Source organism: Pempheris klunzingeri, chromosome 9, assembly GCF_042242105.1.
Source record: "Pempheris klunzingeri isolate RE-2024b chromosome 9, fPemKlu1.hap1, whole genome shotgun sequence".
Taxonomy (NCBI): domain Eukaryota; kingdom Metazoa; phylum Chordata; class Actinopteri; order Acropomatiformes; family Pempheridae; genus Pempheris; species Pempheris klunzingeri.
The window spans coordinates 18662757-18681397 of NC_092020.1; the positions used below are offsets into that span (position 1 = coordinate 18662757).

The window sequence follows — 18641 nt, forward strand, 5'->3', positions numbered from 1 at the left end:
AAAGTCTTCTCTCGGCTGCACTCCTCCACACATAAACACGCTTCATCTTCCTAAAGACGTCCACCTCAGACTCTCTGTCTTCCTCCTCACTGAAAATATCACTCCAGACTGGTCATCACCAAGAATGAATTCAGCACTGCAATTTAGCTCATCATCAGAGCCACCACTCCCCTCTGTCCTAATTAAGCTTAATTACACAGAAGAGGCCAAAAACAAAAGCTACTGTTCCTTTAAATCTTCGCCCCTTGCAATTTTCTTTTTTTTTTTGGAACGAGCAAAACCACATTGTCACAAAAAAAAAAAAAAAAGAAAAAAGAAAGAAAAACAAAGAAGCGACACTCCCCTTCAAAACAAGCAGTAACGCACTGAGTGGCCGAGCAGCACTAACCATCCTGCTGTGTGGATGTGTGCAGCCCTCTGGACTTGGTGGGAGGGGGAGAAGTTTCCCCAAAGACGAGCTCGGATCACTGAGAGAGACGATGCCTTCCTCCTCGAGCCCAGTCTCACAAGCTGCTCAGTGGATTTGCTGATTTCCGAAATTATTTTCTGCAAGTTATTCACCGGGGCTGAGGACATGCTCCCACAGGTCATTCGGATTCTGTATGTCTTGTCTTTCTGCTTTTTCCAAGGAGGCTTTATCAGGTGAGGCGCACTGACATGTTTTATTCCCTCAGTGTTTGTGCGACTTGTTTTCTCTCTCATCAGCCTGCTTGACATCAACTTTTCGACCATAAGAGGCGACGCTTCACTCTCTTCACATCACATGTGTCATCTTATAGACTTTTTGACTTGATTTGTATGCAGCTGTCTTTATAATTCTCCATTGTTTTTTATTGTTGAGGCGAAGGAACGGCGTTAAGCTGCCTTTAACTCACCATCCATTTATCAGGTGTTGCTGCCATTTAATAAAATGTAATTGGACGAGAGAAAGCCAGTTAGGAAGCGGAAAATGCGAGCGAACGAGGTCATGATTTCACAAAAAAAAAAAATTAAAAACAATACAATAATAATATTCCTGCGTTTTTAAGCACAGAGCAAACTAGGATCTCTTCTCACCAACTCTGAAAAATCACAATTTCATATCAAGGTCGCAGTTTGTAAACTGGCAGCAAATGGAAATTTTGTAATAAGCATACATGAAAAGAATTTACTGTGAATAAAAAAATCATCAGATATCAAACCCTGGTGTCTCAGTGCCCGGAGAAAACCTGCCCTGCTCGCAAAACTACCTGTGGAATTCCCGCTTGTAGTGCAGGATTGTTTGGTGGCTTTTTTTGGAAAGGTTTAGTGGTAACGTTAAGTATGGTGCGTTCATGAGGTGATTAACAATTTACTAACAGCATATGAACAAAGGGTACATTGGGAAACATCCATTTGTACCTTAATGAATCCTGAAAAATGTCATTGCAAGCACACTAAGAATTTGCATCCAAACTGTAAGAAGAGTATTTGGCACATGTGGAGACAACATTTTTGTTATGACAAAAAAAAAAAAAAAAAAAAAAGGGGGGGGGGCAAGCTAAAGTCAGGCAGGGAGAGCATGTTTTTTTCCCTTTTTTATTCTCTAAGCTTGTCCTATCACACACCTTATGTCTCTTTCCTCAGACCATCGAGCAGCAGCCAAGCTCCCCTTTCTCTTATCCTTGCTCCTTCCTCTGCCTCTCTCTAGCCTTCTTGGTGGTGAAAACTTTTATTTTGCAGCGAAGACTTTCCTTATTTCATGCCCTGCCAACCTCAGGTGTGAGCGGAAGGGAATTAAGATCTGCATAATCCTGGAGCGGAACAGAGCCGTGACTCCGTGAACCCAGGGGCGAGGAGAGCAGCTCTTAGCCTGGAGAGCAGTCAACTGACAGCACCTCCTCTGAGAAATTTTATGCTCTCCTACCAGCCTCCCCGCTCTCCACATAGGGAGGCAGTGAGAGGGAGAAGGAAGGGATCAAGGAGGGCTGGTGTAAAAGACAGGAAGAAGCTGACGAAGGTGTTGAGGGGAGGTGGGGAGAGAGAGAGAGGCGGAGGGTGAAAATGGGAATGGAGCAAACTGGGGTGGAGAGAAATGCCAACAAGAAATTTAGGGGGCGATTCATTTAGCTGGAGGCAGCGGGGAGATTAGCAAAGTGGAGGACGGGGCCAGGAGATGGAGAGAAATGGTTGAGATAGGGAAGAGGAGATGAGATGGGGAGAGAGGGGACGGTGGGGTGTGACAGACAGGAAGTGTTGTGAGAGATCTGAAAAAGAGATTGTCATGTAAAAGAGTGCTGAAAGCTGGATTGGTGTGATAGGTTTCGGACTGGATGGCTGTCGACAAGAGGAAATGAGAGACAGGAAGGAAAGGTGTAATGAATAACAAAGTTCATATCACAGTCTGAGAAGGTGATGGCTGAGGGGTTAGGGAGAGGTGTGCGAGTGTGTGGGTGTGTGTGTGTGTGTGTGTGTGTGTGTGTGAGTGAGTGTGAGAGAGAGAGAGAGAGAGAGAGAGGGAGACAGTGCTGTGTCTTGTATTATTGCAATACTACCAGTCTGTTGGACTTGAATGTCAGCTTGGAAGAAAACCCACAATCTGCTTTCCTGAAGCTATTATGCCACCTATTTTTTTCTCGGCAGGTTTCATTAAGGGACCTTTCAGGGGAGAAATACAATCCAAAATAAATTTTAATTGGAGCATTTGTATGGGCAAAGTGATTGTTTTACAGCCAAAGTGGTATGTTGGTTTGGCTTGTTGGTCCAACTAGCTGAAATGTTCTTTTTCTTCCCTTTTCCCCAGTCCACCACTGCCTGCGGTTGCTTCCAATGTTACTCCTAAATTGGTTGCGTTTGTCATGTTGGGCTGCATTTTTCTGGCTTATTTCCTTGGTTTACACTTTGCATTCCTCTTTTCAAAGATGGATTATTTTAAGGCTGAATACGCTGAAGTTAGGGCTGGGTATAGTATCATTGCTGATTTTACATCTTTGTTTTGGTAATTATTTGTGCTGTAAACTACCTGTTCAATAACTAAAAGATCATGCTTTTCAACAATACCATTTTTTTTTATTCAACAAAAGACACACATGAGACTTTTAAAGTTTCACTCCAAGTCAGTTGAGGTCAAAAACGTGGTTATGGTGCTGGCACTCACTATTACACAATATAATTAGGTGCCAACAGAGCTTTAGACCTCAGTAACGTGTGCTTTTCTGCTTTCACAAGTCCAAACGTTGGCTGTGAAAAAGGCTTTTCAGGCACAACACATTCACAGTTGCAGTGGAGGGCTTTGTGGAGATGCTGTGCCTGAACAGTCAGCCATACAAAACGTTTATGGATTTTATAAAGATATTTTCTGGTTTTCAAATAAAACTTTTAAAAAAGAAAAATTCTGACGTCTGTCTTGCTAAACAAGATTTTTGAACGAACATTTGATGCTAGCTTTTGCTCAGTTTTGGAGTCAATGCCATGCACATTTTGGTCAAAACCAAAAGCGTTTTGTGATGCCCACCCCAGCCCCAGGTGAAGTTGTGAGCACTCAGTTGGCGACTATAAAGACCCTTAATCTATCACATATTTAACTCTGATTTGCAAGCTCTCCCACCTGGTGTTGAGTGCCATTAACAAGCAGAACTCAAGTTGTGCCTCTTGAATTTGTTCACAGTGGGGTCCTAAACAGCAGTTTGAATTTGTGTCAGTTTGGTTTTGTTTGTGGTGCATTACTGCCCTGAAAACTATACGTTAAGAGACTTTTGTTCACTCTTTCTTGAGATGTTGAATACAGCTCAAAACGATCAGATCTGCTGACATTGAAAGTATGTGAAGATGGCAACATCTGACACACAAATTGAGCAAACGTATCCTCGTCCTGTGGTCATCTGATGTTGATCTGTTCGATGGCAAATTGAGAGTGAAGCGTAATGAATCACATTGAAGCGAAGGGCAGAGAATTGCACCAAGGACCCCTGCTGCCCTTGCCTCCAGTCAGTGATGGATGATGAGTCAGAACTGGAAATATCAGAGAATAATCATCTGATGGAAGTGGGTCCCCATAAACTCGGTTATTGAGTGTCCACTTGGTGGTGTGTATGCATACGTTTGTGTGTGTATGTGAGAAAGAGAGGATGATATAACTCTCCATTAATTAATGCAAGTATATAATGGCTGTACTTAAAGTCATCACATCTTCAGGAAGCGTGTATTATCAAAATTATATGAGCTGAACACCAGCAAAAAGGCTTCAATCCGTAAGAGACTCAACAAGGAAAGTTATTTCTACTTTACTGAGAGAACCATCACTTTATTGTTCTGTTAGCTCACATTTGGCATTATATAATGTGGAGCTGTTTAAATGTACTGACACTGGGCTTACAAGAAAAACACTATTTAAAAGCACGAATACTGTTAAAAAAAAAAAAAAAAAACTACTTGAGATTTGCATTGCTGGGTCCATTTTGTCGTGTGGTGGCAGGATTCTTGTATCCCCATGGATGCCCAATTAAGATGATGTCTTTGTCATTGAGACATTTCTAGCGTTACTGCAATTTTGTTTAATAACAGAGAAATGTTCAGCTGTCTTAATGATCAGCTTTAAAAGTCAAATTTCAGAATCAAAGAACAAAGCCGTCTAGACTCTCCAAAAGTCTGTGCTTTAGGCTGAGACCTCATTATTTCCCTGTTTACTGAAAACTGTGTTTACTGTAAACTGTGGCGAGCATTGTCCTCCTACAGCATGAAGCTAAACAACCTTTAATGCAGTCTTTTCCATGAAAGTCGGTTAAAAAAAGAAAAAAATTAGAACGACGAGCAGTGAGGGTGCATTCATGCCCCCAGATCAGCTGCCTTTCGCAGATGTAAGGCATTAGATCTGGAACATGTTATGACAGTACTTTTGCTCCCAGTTTGAGCTTTTTCCAGCTATTTCACAGTTTAAGAATTGCAAGTCAGAGAGTGTTAAGTTCAGGGAGGGGAAGAAGGTTTAGGATTGGGTCTGCTGAGTGTGAAGAGAAATGGGGGATAACATCTTGTACCAAATTATGTCTCTTAGGACAACCAGCCTTGAACACAGTTAACTTTTTTCCTGCACATCAACTTCCAATTTTAAGCACTGATGGGCAAATGGTTGCAGGACTAGTAGGACATGTGCAGCAGTATCTCCTACACTGCTGACAGTATGAAGTGCATACGATGGCAGTACTTGATACTTCTGTAGTACTAAAAATAACTCGTAGTAACTAGTTGTTTAAATTAGGTTTTTGGCCTGGTCACAGCAGCATTTAAAACAGAAATAACTCACTTCCAGTGTTTACTGCAATCAGTGGATTCATTTGCTGGGAGAGGTAATTCGCTAAAAGTTTTTCATATTAAGTTCACCCTTTGACAACTTTAACACGTTAAGTTAAGCTGTTAGCAAACTGACTCCACAGTGCTGACCTTTGAAGGAATGCAGAAATAAAGACTCCAAACATGGAGGAAGCTATTGTAGTTTATTAGCTCCTTGGCACGATCCACTTTTACTTAACTGCTCTATATAAACTGCTCCACAAAAGAGGAATGATTTAGAGACAGTTGAAGGTACAAATATGTCTCTTCATATATGCCTCATATATGCCTGTGTGAACTGAACCGAGAACGGTGAATGAAATCAGAGGAAAATGGCAGAGGGGAGTAATTGGCCCCGTACAGGCGAAATAAAAAGAAGCTCAGAGGGTTAGTGAGTCTCATAAGCACTGCTATGTTCCTAGCTGGCTAGCATCTTAGCGGTTTGCTTGCCAGCTACTGTAACCAACCAGCTTTGAGAGTAGTCCATCACCATGGTTGTTGAGCCATAGATTAAGTGTGATGTTGCCCTCAAGTTGTTAATCCAGGATTTACGGTGCTGTTGCACTCATAGTAAGCATGTCAAGGTGGTACATCACACACTTGAATTTAAATGTAAAGTGAATAAGGGCCAGCTAAGGAGAAAGGTTACGAGACAATATATTTGTCAATTTTGACCAAGCCAATATGTGTTTCAAATGTCCCATGTCCCAAATAACTTGTATCAAAATGTGGTGTTTTCCTTTTAGGCCCTTTCTGAGAAACACCTGTTAAACAGCAGAAAAATCCTCACAGGGAAACACTCTGGAAAAAAGTAAATACAATTTAGCCAGTCCAAACTTCAAAAGCTCAGTTTTTGAGCGAGGACACAATCCTTCTGTGATAGCTTTTAATTAAATTCTGATGGTTGTCCCAGCTGGTACAGAAGTATCTGCAACAGCAAGTAATATCTGGAGGCTAGTAAACAGTAGAGAGAAGAGGAAAGAAAAGATTATGTGCCTTAATTTCAAATGTTTTACAACCCATGAGGAGTTGAAAATGTAGCATTTGGTACCTCACAAAACGGGAAAACATATCCACATGTGAACTGTTTCTGAATTTGATAATTGAACTTTCACATAAGGTGAAACAAAAAAAAAAGTTTTTTGCATTTGAAGCAGCAGATTTAACATAAAATATAATAAATGCAAAACAAAAATAAAAACAGACACGCTTTGCAGTCACATTTTTGATTTAATTTGTTATTTTAGTGTGGAAAAAAATGTTACTGAGATTTCACCTTGAGAGACACGGTCACAGACACTTTTGGGGCTCTCTTATCCTTTCCAAAAACACAGGAAATCCCCGCACACTTGTCTGCTGATACACAGACTAGAGCAGCGAGGAGTGCTGACGAAAAGGAAGCGTGAAAGGAGGACAGATGGGATGTTTACGTGAGTTAATGACTTAAAAATGAGAGCCAAGCTGGAGACAACCGTCGAACAGACGGTTTGCTCTCCACAGCCTGCAACACCACCAACAGTAGTGGTATACTTATCAATGAAATATGAAGACTAGGGATACAAAGAAAATTCATCAAAAGACAAACAAAGAGTTGGGTTTTTTTTTGCACTTGGAAGCTTTAAATTCCATTGAGGATATGACGATGATTTAATTGTAGCTTGCCAAAAAAAATCATTATTTATTCTGTTCATTCTCAGAGGAATGTCTGGATTTGTTTTTTCTACTGCTGGTTTAATTTTGCATAGTAGCTGTCTCTGCAGCCAAAACAAAGTCTCTGAAACACTCACTTTAAGCAGAACTAACTAACCTCCCTCCTGATTATGAACAGTTATCATGAGAAACATTTAATAAAAAAAGGGAGTTGGTGAGCACACGTACTTGGCCACATAGTCTGATCTAAAATCCCTGACAAGAAAGTGGTGTCTGACACAGATCTGCCTATTGCTTCAGAGGGCATTAGATTTGTGTTTGGATATATGGTGGAGGTGACAGCTTACTGATGGTCTCTAGCAATAAGCCAGCGCCTTCAGTGTTGGGCTGACACCTCGGGCTGAGAGATGTGACTGATGGTTTTCTGCCCATTTCAATCAAACTGCATATGACCTTTCTATTTCTGTTATATGAAATGTGCATAACAACTTCCTTCACCACATCCTTAGACAGTTATTTTCACTGAGATCCTGATACTTTAGGATTAAAAACAACACTTTTGACCTTAGGTGTGCAACATGGCAATCATCTTTTCTATTATAAATCTATAATCACTGACATCTTTAAAAAATGTTGTTTTTCATCCTGGAGGATAATTTGATGTCTCTCCCTTGCATATTCATTCCTCACACTAAACCGTGTGTTTGTCACATGCCCATCCTGTAGGCTGTAATCAAAACCTCAAGCCACTTAATAATAAATGCATCATGAAGTATAACTGATGAGTATGGACTCAGGGTAAACTTTTAATCTCCGCAGATATGTACTCAGCTAATGCTAAGCTGGCAGAGCATTAAAATGCAACAGCATGCAGGGAATCACCAAAACCTTTCAGGCATGCATTCACAGAGGTCCAAATCAAATGTGTTTTTATGCCTGCAGCACACTACTTGCTTCACACACATGCAGGATGAAAAGTTATGCCAGAGGTAAAAGAAAGCATTGAGTTAAAGTCATTATCTCATGGTCACAAACTGTTCTAGCCTTTAAACTGGAGTACAAATGGTAACCGAACAATTGGGGAAGGAAAGAAAATGCATCAAATTTAAGTTAGTTTAATTAATATAATGATATAGGTGAGATGTGCTTTTATTTACAACTTGTAATGCTCCCAACAAGTGGCTCAAAAAACTGATAATCATAGATTTTAATAATACAAAAGGTAAACTTCAAGCTAGGTGACATTGTGTTAACAGCCAACCACACTTAATCATTAGGGGAAAGGTCCTTCATTGAGAGAGACCGTAACATAATATCAATGCAGTTCTCTCTCTGTGCTGTAGAGCACAATATAGGCCTTCATAATTGTGTTTTAGATTCACCATCTTTCACTCTGTGCACAGATCAAACCAACACAGCACAGTATGTGAGTCTTGTCAATATCAAGGTAACAATATGTGTAACACAGTGGTGAAGTAATGCAATTAAGTTGACCTCTCCAATCTTCTTCCTGGCTCTGGCAGATTGAAATGGCCACTTATTGACTAGAGCAGCACTTTGGCGCCGAGGTTCTCTGCTTTAGGTCATTATGTTCTCTGCAATTAGGAACATGAAGTGGAAGGACATTATGAAAATCTCGATCATGTCATTATGTCTGACCGCCCAGTCCATGCGATCGGGGGAGAAGGAAAAGTCTGGAAAAAACTAGACCTTATATGATATGGTTGGACGAAAAGAAAGTATAGAGTCGAACTGAAGCTCGGCTTTGTAATTGAATCAAAATCGCATTAACTGAACCATTAAGAATGACCGTGCTGCAATCACTCAGTAATTACATAGGCCTGTAATTTATCAGCCAAATACTGCAGGCTAAAGCTAACAGTAGTAGAGCATGCTGTAAAATTTACACTTCAATCAAACCTGCTGGCTTTAATATACTGGTCATTTTGTGTTGTTTTGTAACAAATTTAAATTCGTCCTAATTTGCCAGTGAGGTGAAGGAATCAGTGAAATTGGTATGTACATGTTCAAACCATTTGGTATGGACAGTATATGTTAGGTTTCAGATTGAGACAATGCATTAGATTTGACAGATCAACATAACTCAGTGGTAGTATTAATTTGGAGCCAAGCCTTAACTTTTTAACACCCTCCCTCACGTGGATCTACCTAAATTAAAATAAATTGCCTTTTTGTAACGTCAGACCCTCGAGATGAATTCAGACATTACATTTTAAGTTTTTAGATTTCATTTTTGGACAGCATCAAAGGCACATGTAAGACACACTGTAATCTAAGCTTGTCAGTGTAGGCACAATTCACAGCTGACAATAATATTATACGTTTCCTGTAAAAGACAAAAGTTTAATCTTTCTTTTCATATATCATATTCATGTGACTTCTTACAGTATCAACAGTATAGCAATTCGTAAAAGTTCTACAGTGCAATGCAACACAACTTTAGCAAACTGGGTTTCTGTAATAACATGATGTTACACAGAAGTTGGAATTAAAACATGTTTGCTTTTACTATTAACATTTTTTGCAGTGGTGCACTGAAGACCATTCCGTGACTCGAACATAACGACTTTCTGATTAAAAAAGCGTCTGTAGCTCGTGTGTGAACTGCAGTTCTCTTAATTCTAATAATTAAGTAATTCGTAATTCTGTTTGAGATGTAACACCCGGGTCTCTCATATGGTGTAAAGGAAACTGGGGCCTAGCTGCAGAGACAATAAAAGCCGAAACAACGGACAAATTGTTCCTCTACCTCCATTTTACTCTAGCTGAGGTCACACATGACCAGTGAAGCAGAATTTTTTGTGTAGTAAAGGGGGCAAAGAGGACGGTTGAGAGGGATTACAGCTATGTTTGTAAAATAACACAATGGCAGTAAGACGGTCTTTTCCTCTCCAAGAGCATGAAATGAGTGTGGTCCATGTTGGGATACAATGCCGGAGCCTGTGTAATTCCACTGCACACTGAATGATCTGGTACAAAATCTCCAACACTAAAGCAAGAACCAGATTACTTGGCCAAGCCAGTAAGCAAACAGATGGACTTATTAAATGTTTACCTTATTGACATTTAGCTCTCTGTTGTCACAGAAAGAGACCCAATGTGGTTTCCAATAACCACTTTCCATAACAATAGCTCTGTATTGATGGTTGCACATACTGTAGGTGTCCATTATCTGACACTTTGTGATGTAAGTGGGCTGTTTGCCATAAGTGGTCTGCAGGTGTCTTTTATGCACAGTGCAAAGCTGCTTCAAGGGTAAAACACCACAGATCATGTACTTCCACAAATCCCTCGTGCTCTGACCTATGGATCACTGGCAGACTTTTCTCCCCACATTAGTGAGATGACTAGTTGTCCTTGACAGGAGAAGTGCAGTATTAATTATATCATAGTGTGCTCAAGTAAAAAAAAAAAAAGAAAAACAGTAGCCAAACTAAGTTTTTCTTGAGAGCAGAACATAACAGTTTGAGCTGTGAAAGGTGCTGTTGCTAAGCCCAAGGATATTTTGGGTGTACAGCTTCAAAGAGATGATAATTTTAAAAGGCTTTGACTATAACTCTACCAAGGATTTTTTTTCTCATAATAATTATTGTCTGCAGTTTACAACCAATAGCACAATACCACTGCTAAAATATACTGTACGTACTTATTTAGGTGTAAAAGTTAAGGAATTCAAGCTCCTTACTGTCATATTACTTCACTGCCTTTGTGGATTCCTAGAGCTTAGAAAGAGATAAGCAAACCTTATTTTGGACAAAGGAGAAGACATATTGCTGACAGGAAGTATATAGGCTGTTTGAGACAAGCAAGATAGTGTCATGTTGAAAAAGATTTCGAATTCTTGCTGCTCTGCTTTTCTATTGCAAGTGCAGTTAATAGCCAGTTATGAATGGTTCAGTGCATGAGCAAATGTCCAGGGCAAAAGCATAGGCCTTTGCTTTCCACTTCTTTTAATTAAGTGGATGGAAAAAGGATACTGACTACCAGTGTGGCAGGCTTTACATGAAATGTCAAGTTTCAGACTGTGAAAGTAGTCTGAGCCATATTTATCACAAAGTATTTGAGTCTATTAGATCCTATCCTGAGCCTTTAATTAACTCTTCCCCCTTTTCTTGATTCAATCAATGGCCTGCCAGGCATTTGTCTTTGCCTGCAAGGACAGATTCACATTAGCTGTTAGTTCCTAAATTCAGGGTAGTGAAGCCAGGCTCATAACCATCATATTAACTATCATTTAGCAATTAACAGTAACAGTAGCTATTTTTATATTTCAAGCCCAAACCAGACCGGAAAAGTGTCAGGATGCATGTGAAAATTCATCCAAACACAATGTAAAATTCATCTGGAGCCCATCAGGTCCTGAATAATTATCATACGTAAAGATAAGGTACATTACTCTCATGCATGCACTTGATTTTTAAAGTGTAGATTAAAGGATTTATGTTTTTGGCACCCGTTTTTAATTTGCTTGTACCTACTTGTGGCGAGCTTAAAACGGGACATTTTAAATTAATTTGGATTAATATTGCATGTAAGCATGGTAGAGTTTATAACCTAAAATACCCTTTGTAAAAAGTCACTCATAAACCCGTGACACGTTGTTACTGCCACATACAAGATAAATCAAAGAAACTGAACCTAATTGCTGTTCACTTACAAAAGAGGCTTCAGTGGTCACAAGCAATTCATGAGTTGAGTTGGCAGTAAAACTCAATTAAAGCCTTTGTTCGGGTAAACTGCTGAAACGGTCATCTCAAGGTAATCCAGCTAATATTTCAATGGCCACTTAATGATGTCAAATTGTGAAGTCACATTGACACTGGGCAAAAATTGTAGACATCACGGTCAAGAGGAACGTGGTCTGACATTTTATCATGGTTCTTTGGAGGACATAACTTGGATGTCTGGCCTGATGTTCAAAGGACATGATTTTATCGTGTTTTTGTAGCTGGTGATGCACATTATCAGTCATGCATAGCCATACTTTGTTCATGTTTATCTCAGGATAAGCACACAAGACCGGAGCTTCTTAACCATCCATAGCAGGGGGCTGGAGACACATCTCTTTATCATATTGAACAGACACAGTGCCAGTCTTGAATGTATTCTTTCTCTCACTTGACCACTGAGACTCCCTCCATTTGTCTGTCTGTCCCCACAAGACGCCCACATTGTTTCCCGAAATAGTGTGTCAAATCCTGTGGTTCTCTTTGGCTGAGAAATGTTTGCTTTTCCATAAATGGGTGGCACGCTCAATGAACAAGAATCTGCAAAAAGGAAACTCATATTTGTCAGTGTTACACTAAAATCTAAATGTGGATTTGATTTGTAGATGTATACAAATCTGAAAACATGATGTAAATGGTCTTTTATTTTTGAGATGTAGCTGGGAAGAGCTGGAGAAAATAACAGACGGTTCCTCAGTTCCAGTCATTTTACAAGTGACTATTGCAACACAATGGCAGGGTGCCACGGAGCCTTAAATGTCATTGTATTGTTCCTAACTGCTCTAACAATAAGCGGAAACACGCACACCAACATTTCCAAGACTTTCCATCTTACCAGTGACCTTTAGCTCTTTAGCTTAGCTTACGGTGCAACCGAAGGACCTGTAGAGCGAGCTGGAAATTGTTAACACAAGCTAACATTAGCCAGCAGACGAAGCAGCAACATGGCAGCGTTTCTCCAAAAAACAACGAAACGAATTACAACTATCACAATAATTACCAGTATATAATAATCTAAAAGACCGTTAAGCACTGCAGTGGTAGAGATTATGAAGTTTTTTTCTGTCATTGCAGGTAAAGGTACATTTCCATTACAACAGCCCAGCAAATGTATCTGTGGCCTGTTAGTTAGTTGGCATTTCGTGGGACACCGCTCATCCTACAAAAGATCACCAAACCTGATCATGTTATAAGTAACAATCATGTAATAGTTTGGAAATTTTCCTAATTCATTTTCGTAATTTGAAACCTCCCGAAGAAGGAAAAATACGTTGAATTACAGAAAATAGAAATAAAAGATTGAGATTATTGCTTCTCCTCTTCCTTGCTATTAGACCTGTAAAACACACAAAGCCACTCTGTTCTATCCCTTGTTCGATTATGTAGACATATAGATTATGATAATTAATCTATAAAGAGATTGCAGCTTTGAATCCTAAATATGCTATTTGTATTTCAAGACCCATGTAGACACCAGGATAGCAGCAATGAGGCTGATGCCCTGCACAGATGTCTGTATTAAAAACTTGGCTGTCTGTGAGTTGGTCAGCCCATCCTCTTTCTTGGAGATGTCAGGGAACCACTTCAAACTCTGGTTTTGCGTGCTGAAGAGATGTATTCTACAGTCGATGCCACAGTCTTCAAAGCTTGTCAAACAAATATCAGACAGCATTGCAACCTGTTTTTTCCCCATTTCTTGTGTTAAACTAGACATGTTACAGGACACTGTGTAGATTGCAAAAATTGCAACACATTCAGTGAAACTGGCAAACAACCTAAATAAAACAATGTTTTACTATAAGGTTTCATATCACTCTATATTTCATGTCCAGCTCATCATATCACCTGCTGCAATCTCTAGAAAACTGTGTACACCTGATCTGAAGTGTGCACATTCTTTTTTAAATCCTTTTTTTGTAAATACCAGTTTCTGTGTAGGAAATGGCGTATGCATCGTTTTTGTGCTCATGCATCTTTTATATTTCTGGCCCCAGAACAGCTATTTAATGGACCTTGAGGTGAGAACGCTTGCTGCCGTTTTACTGGGTCAAAAATTAATTTTTTAAATATTTAAAACCTCTTAAAATCGACATCACCCAAAGTTTACAGCTAAAATAAAGCTCTTCTTTCTCTGCTTTACTCTGTCAGCATCCTTTGGGCTTGCCATCATAACATGACATTTTCTGACACCCATTTTATTTTTTTTTACCACTGTGGTTCGTTCCACTCATTAGGGATTTATTTCTCCTTGGATAGCAAATAACTTCTACTGGTTAAATTGAGCTTATACACTTTTTTAGCTGACCAACTTCCTAACCACAGGGCCTGCAAGCCTAGACATTGTAAGGATACAAACAAGCTATAATATATATATACTGTACCAAATCACTTTTTATTTTCAGATAGAACATCAGTTGTTCAACCATAAATGTTGAGTCCTCAAATTCTCTGCTTTTTAAAACATTAAACATCACTATATTTGACACAATACAGTAATAGTGGAAGGAACCACCTTGGAAGAAGTTTTGAACAAAATTGTTTCAGTCCAAAACACAGTGTACTGTGTACTTCAGAAAAATGTGTTAACTGGTGTTTACTCTTCAATATTTAAAGAACTTCAGTTGCATTTTTTAGGTGCTCAGGAGTGGGAAAGCTGCATTGACTTAAATCTCAACCTCTTAACATCAAAGGGCTGTTGGCATGTGCTAGCTAGTTAGAAAGTTTTATTTTTATATGAAACATTTGATGATTTAGCCGCAGGTTTTTTTTTTTTCCTCATATTTTTCTGAGGCAGGACAATTACAAAAGCCAGTGTGGGTTCTCACGGTAGGAAACTAATAACAGTGCATAATAATTCACCTCTTTGTTAATGATCCTTTCTCTCAATAATGTACATGACAATGACTTGCAGTGGGTAAATACATTTAGAATCTGCTCGGCATTGATAAAGGAATTATTATATCTGCAAAGTAGTGGCAGAAAATGACTGAAATTGGATTTAATTATCTTCATTTGCAATAATAACTATATTGAACAAAGAAATGGATAATATGGCTAACCTGACATGACTGATCACAATGCAGTAATTCCTTACACAATTTTCTGTTACTTAAGTGTTAGTACCCGGGAAATGTACCAGAATAATTAGACAAAACCAAAAAAGTTCTCATCAATAGGTGAAAAACAACTTGTACTTTTAGACATTTAGTGAAGTTCCACATTAGAAGCACAAGTGAAATGAGAAACTAGCTTTTCACAAAGCATTGTTAGGCTGCCTCCTTTACGGGGATGATTCAGAAAATCCCTGGTGGACCCAGCTCCATGGAGGCTTTGTCATGATGCTGTTGGTTCCACCCAGCAGCTTGATCAAGCGAAACAGGCCAGCGGCTATGCCTACAACTTCCTTCGTCCTCACTGTCATACAGGAAATGGTTCACACACACATACACACACAGCCAATGCACTCTGAATGACCCATATTTTGGACATGACTGTCTGTTTTACTTCTGCTGGGCTGAAACTGAACTCCACTGTACAGATTGACAGCAACACCCCAGTAGGTTTTATTCTTTGGTTTAAGGCACAGTTGGAGCATAACTGGGGCCAGGAGCACACCCGCTGTACTCTGACCACTTGGTTTTCTCGTGTCCTTTTTTAATTTAGGAACGGCTATGGTCCCCGGGGTAAAATGAGAAAGCTACCAAACCATACTTCCTCCATAAGCACCAACCGTGAGCAGTTAATACCCATGAGGGAGTCGCCATAGGAAAGTCTGAGCTGTGGAAGACTAACCAAGGACTAATCATATACTGCAGGAGCGAAAATACCATTCCACAAGCCGCTTAAAGCAGTTAGCAAATGGCTATTAGAAGAAATGCATTATGGTAGCTGGAAATGACCTGCAACAACATACAAACAAACATATGCTATCAGAGGATTTGATTTATACTGCAACTGATAGGAGCTGACACATCTATCCATATTCATATAGATGCATGTAGCAAATGGAAGACATTAATTATCACAGTCAAACAGTCTATGGCTTCCAATTACATGTTTACTGCACACAGGCTGTAATAATCTGTACTTCCGCACTTCTGTAATAATCCAGCTGGAGAGATTTCCCAGTTGCCTTTAAAACCAAACTGGGGGGTGCAGATCTAAACATGTGGAGGCGCACACAGCTGGTGAAACCCTCTTTTTATATACTTAAAATGCACACACACACACACACACACACACACACAGTAGCGCTTCATTATGTCATGCAATTACCATTCCAGTTTGGATGCATCAAAACATACCATCTTACTTCTCTAATTACTGTATTCCATTACCTTGTCTACAGTACATGGAGAAGATGAGAGAGGCAAACATTCTGCTTTGATCATGCGTTTTACCCCCTGCATGTGAACACAACCGTTAAGCTTACAGCATGGTCCATAATGACAGCATAAATTGGTATGCAGGTATGCATCAGCTATGATAGCTTAAAGATATCACAAGTGTCAAATGTGCAGATGATAAGGAGAGCTACATATTGAGAAGGGGGGGGGTGAGTATTTTACATTTGATCCGAGAGAACAAAATGCACAATTATTTTGGCACTTTACAGTGCCCAAAAACATGCCAAGACAAACCTAAAGCTTATGTGGTGAGGCGCTGACTGCTGTATGAGGATAAAGCTGTGGTCCATCTCAAGCCCCTAAGCAGACACATCAAAGCAATCTTTTACAGTCAGTATGGTCCCTTCTCTCTATCAGAAATCCTGCTAGCTCTGTTTCACAGAGACTGACAGGAGGCAATCCGTGCAGATAACAGATCTTAGACGTGGAGGAGGTGGCCTGAATACAGAAAGGCTTGGAGAGACTTTTGGAGAATGGTTCGTTTTGAGGACACTCTATGCTAGATTCATCTCCCTTGGGTGGAAAGGTCAGTTCCTCACGTCTATCTCAGAGATTGCCTTTTAAACTGCCACAGTTGGAAACCTTGTGTTTGTTTGATTTTGCTTTAGGGAGAGCCAACAGGATGCCATTACTGAACACCTCACATGCAGTTAAATACAGATTTCCTTCCATCAAGGTTTAATGCTAATGGCCAGTTGCGTCATTTAAATGGCCTTGGTTGAGTCACCATTGGTTCAAATGTCACTGATGACTGTAGGTTTTAGCCAAGAATGTATATTTTATACCATACATAGGGCAATAATAGTGCACATTTAACAAGGACAAAAAGGACCCTTTGTTGCTCTGGAGGAAGCTTTTAGCGTGTTTGAGTCGTGGCGACTGCACCAGCATATTTGTCAAGGTTAAAGTCACAATGAATGCCATCCCATTCCATCCTTATTCCCAGGCTGTCAAATAATACCGCTTGGTCACCCCCTTTGCTATTTGACGCCAACAAACAAAGCACCCTTTACTGCCTGTATGAGACACTGGATGAGCATCTGTATGAGACGCTAAAGGGGCAATGTAGTATAAAGAGCGAACAAGTATGCATGGGGAGGACGGGGTGGCTTGATACGTTAGAAACAGGACTTTTATCCAGAGACCAGGATCGCATCAAAAACCCAAAGCAAATCTGTACTTGCATAACTAATGTATTTACTTTATCCTAAACTAGGATACCATCTTTTCCTAAACTGTACCGTGTAGTTTTGATGCATATTATTCATTATTGTTACAGTTTTGACAAAGGTCCTATACACCTAGTAAGGTGAGCGCCTGGTGCATCTCAGACAGACACGACAGGGAATAAAAACAATTAGTTTGTGCAATAATGATACTCATTAGTGGCAGAGGTCAGAACGAGAGTAGTTAACATTAAGAAGAGTAACGTTACAGCACATTGATCAATAATGAACTTTAGCACTTAATATGCTACGCTAGATACTAAAGGCATACTAACTGTATACATGAACTGCTTTTGCTTTTTAATGATTGCAACCATGAATAAATATCTTCTCAGCCTAACAAGAATAGCGTTGCTCCTTAAAAGGGAAACCTTGCCGATTTACAGGTTCTGTATAACTATAATTTGGGTAGTGCTACATGCAAATGAACAACATTTAGAGCTCCCAGCTCGACATCCAGCTCCTTGTCTGCATCATCTGGTGGACATTTACCAATTTCTGGCTCTGAGCCCATTTGATTGAATAACTGACTTCCAATACAGGTATTACTGTTATTTTGCTGTAAAGTCAGTTATTCAATTGAACAACAGTCCTAGAGTTGGATGGTCAGTGAGCTTTTGTACAGGCGACATGGAGGAAAGTTAAACATTGTTCATTTACAACCCACATTGTGTGATACAAAGCAGGCTGAAAATTGGCAACATATCCCTTTAATTTCATTGTCTTCCTCATATTAGCAGTTTTAAATGTAAGAATATTTTTTAGAAAGCAATATTTTCTTGGTAATGTTTGTATGTTGAACATTTCATTCTGTCATGATATTTTGAGAGCAGATGTAACAGGAGTTTGAGAATGTAGAGGTTCGTATTCTTTAGCTTTAATCACGCTGTGTCCAGAAACCAAACAGATAAAAGAATTACAAAGGCAAGGATATTTTACTATACATGGTTAGGGATTTTACGACACTAGATAGGACTGTTTTACAGTGCTGTGGATTAGTTAAGGCTGCATGGGAAAACCCTTGGGTGGTAGTTGGAGTTCAGTGTAGTAGAAACGGGCCATCGTGAACATAAATCTGTCATCAAGGCGTAGCTCATTGTGCCCTTGTTATTACTGTGGCACAAGCCGAGAAACATTATTTCTGCTGGATACGCCGGAGATGTCAAGCCTCGCTCCCACAAGATTAAAGATTGTATTACAAATTAGTACGCATGAGCAATGCCACAGAATTGCGATTTACTCTAGTTTAGCATGGATTAATCTAAATCATTAAATCCCAGGCTTTGCATTGAAACAGCTAAATATACTTTAACAAGAAGTAGATTCTA

At 39.6% G+C, this 18641-nt stretch overlaps 1 protein-coding gene across 1 annotated transcript in view; it reads left to right on the forward strand.

Annotated features, from left to right (window-relative positions):
* Positions 1-571: 571 nt before the first annotated feature.
* Positions 572-18641, forward strand: part of glra4a (glycine receptor, alpha 4a) — a 42751-nt gene continuing 24681 nt past the window's right edge. The window contains exon 1 of the mRNA XM_070836628.1: positions 572-642. Coding sequence (XP_070692729.1) covers positions 575-642 — 68 coding nt within the window. The 5' untranslated portion in view covers positions 572-574. The remainder of the gene's footprint in view (positions 643-18641) is intronic.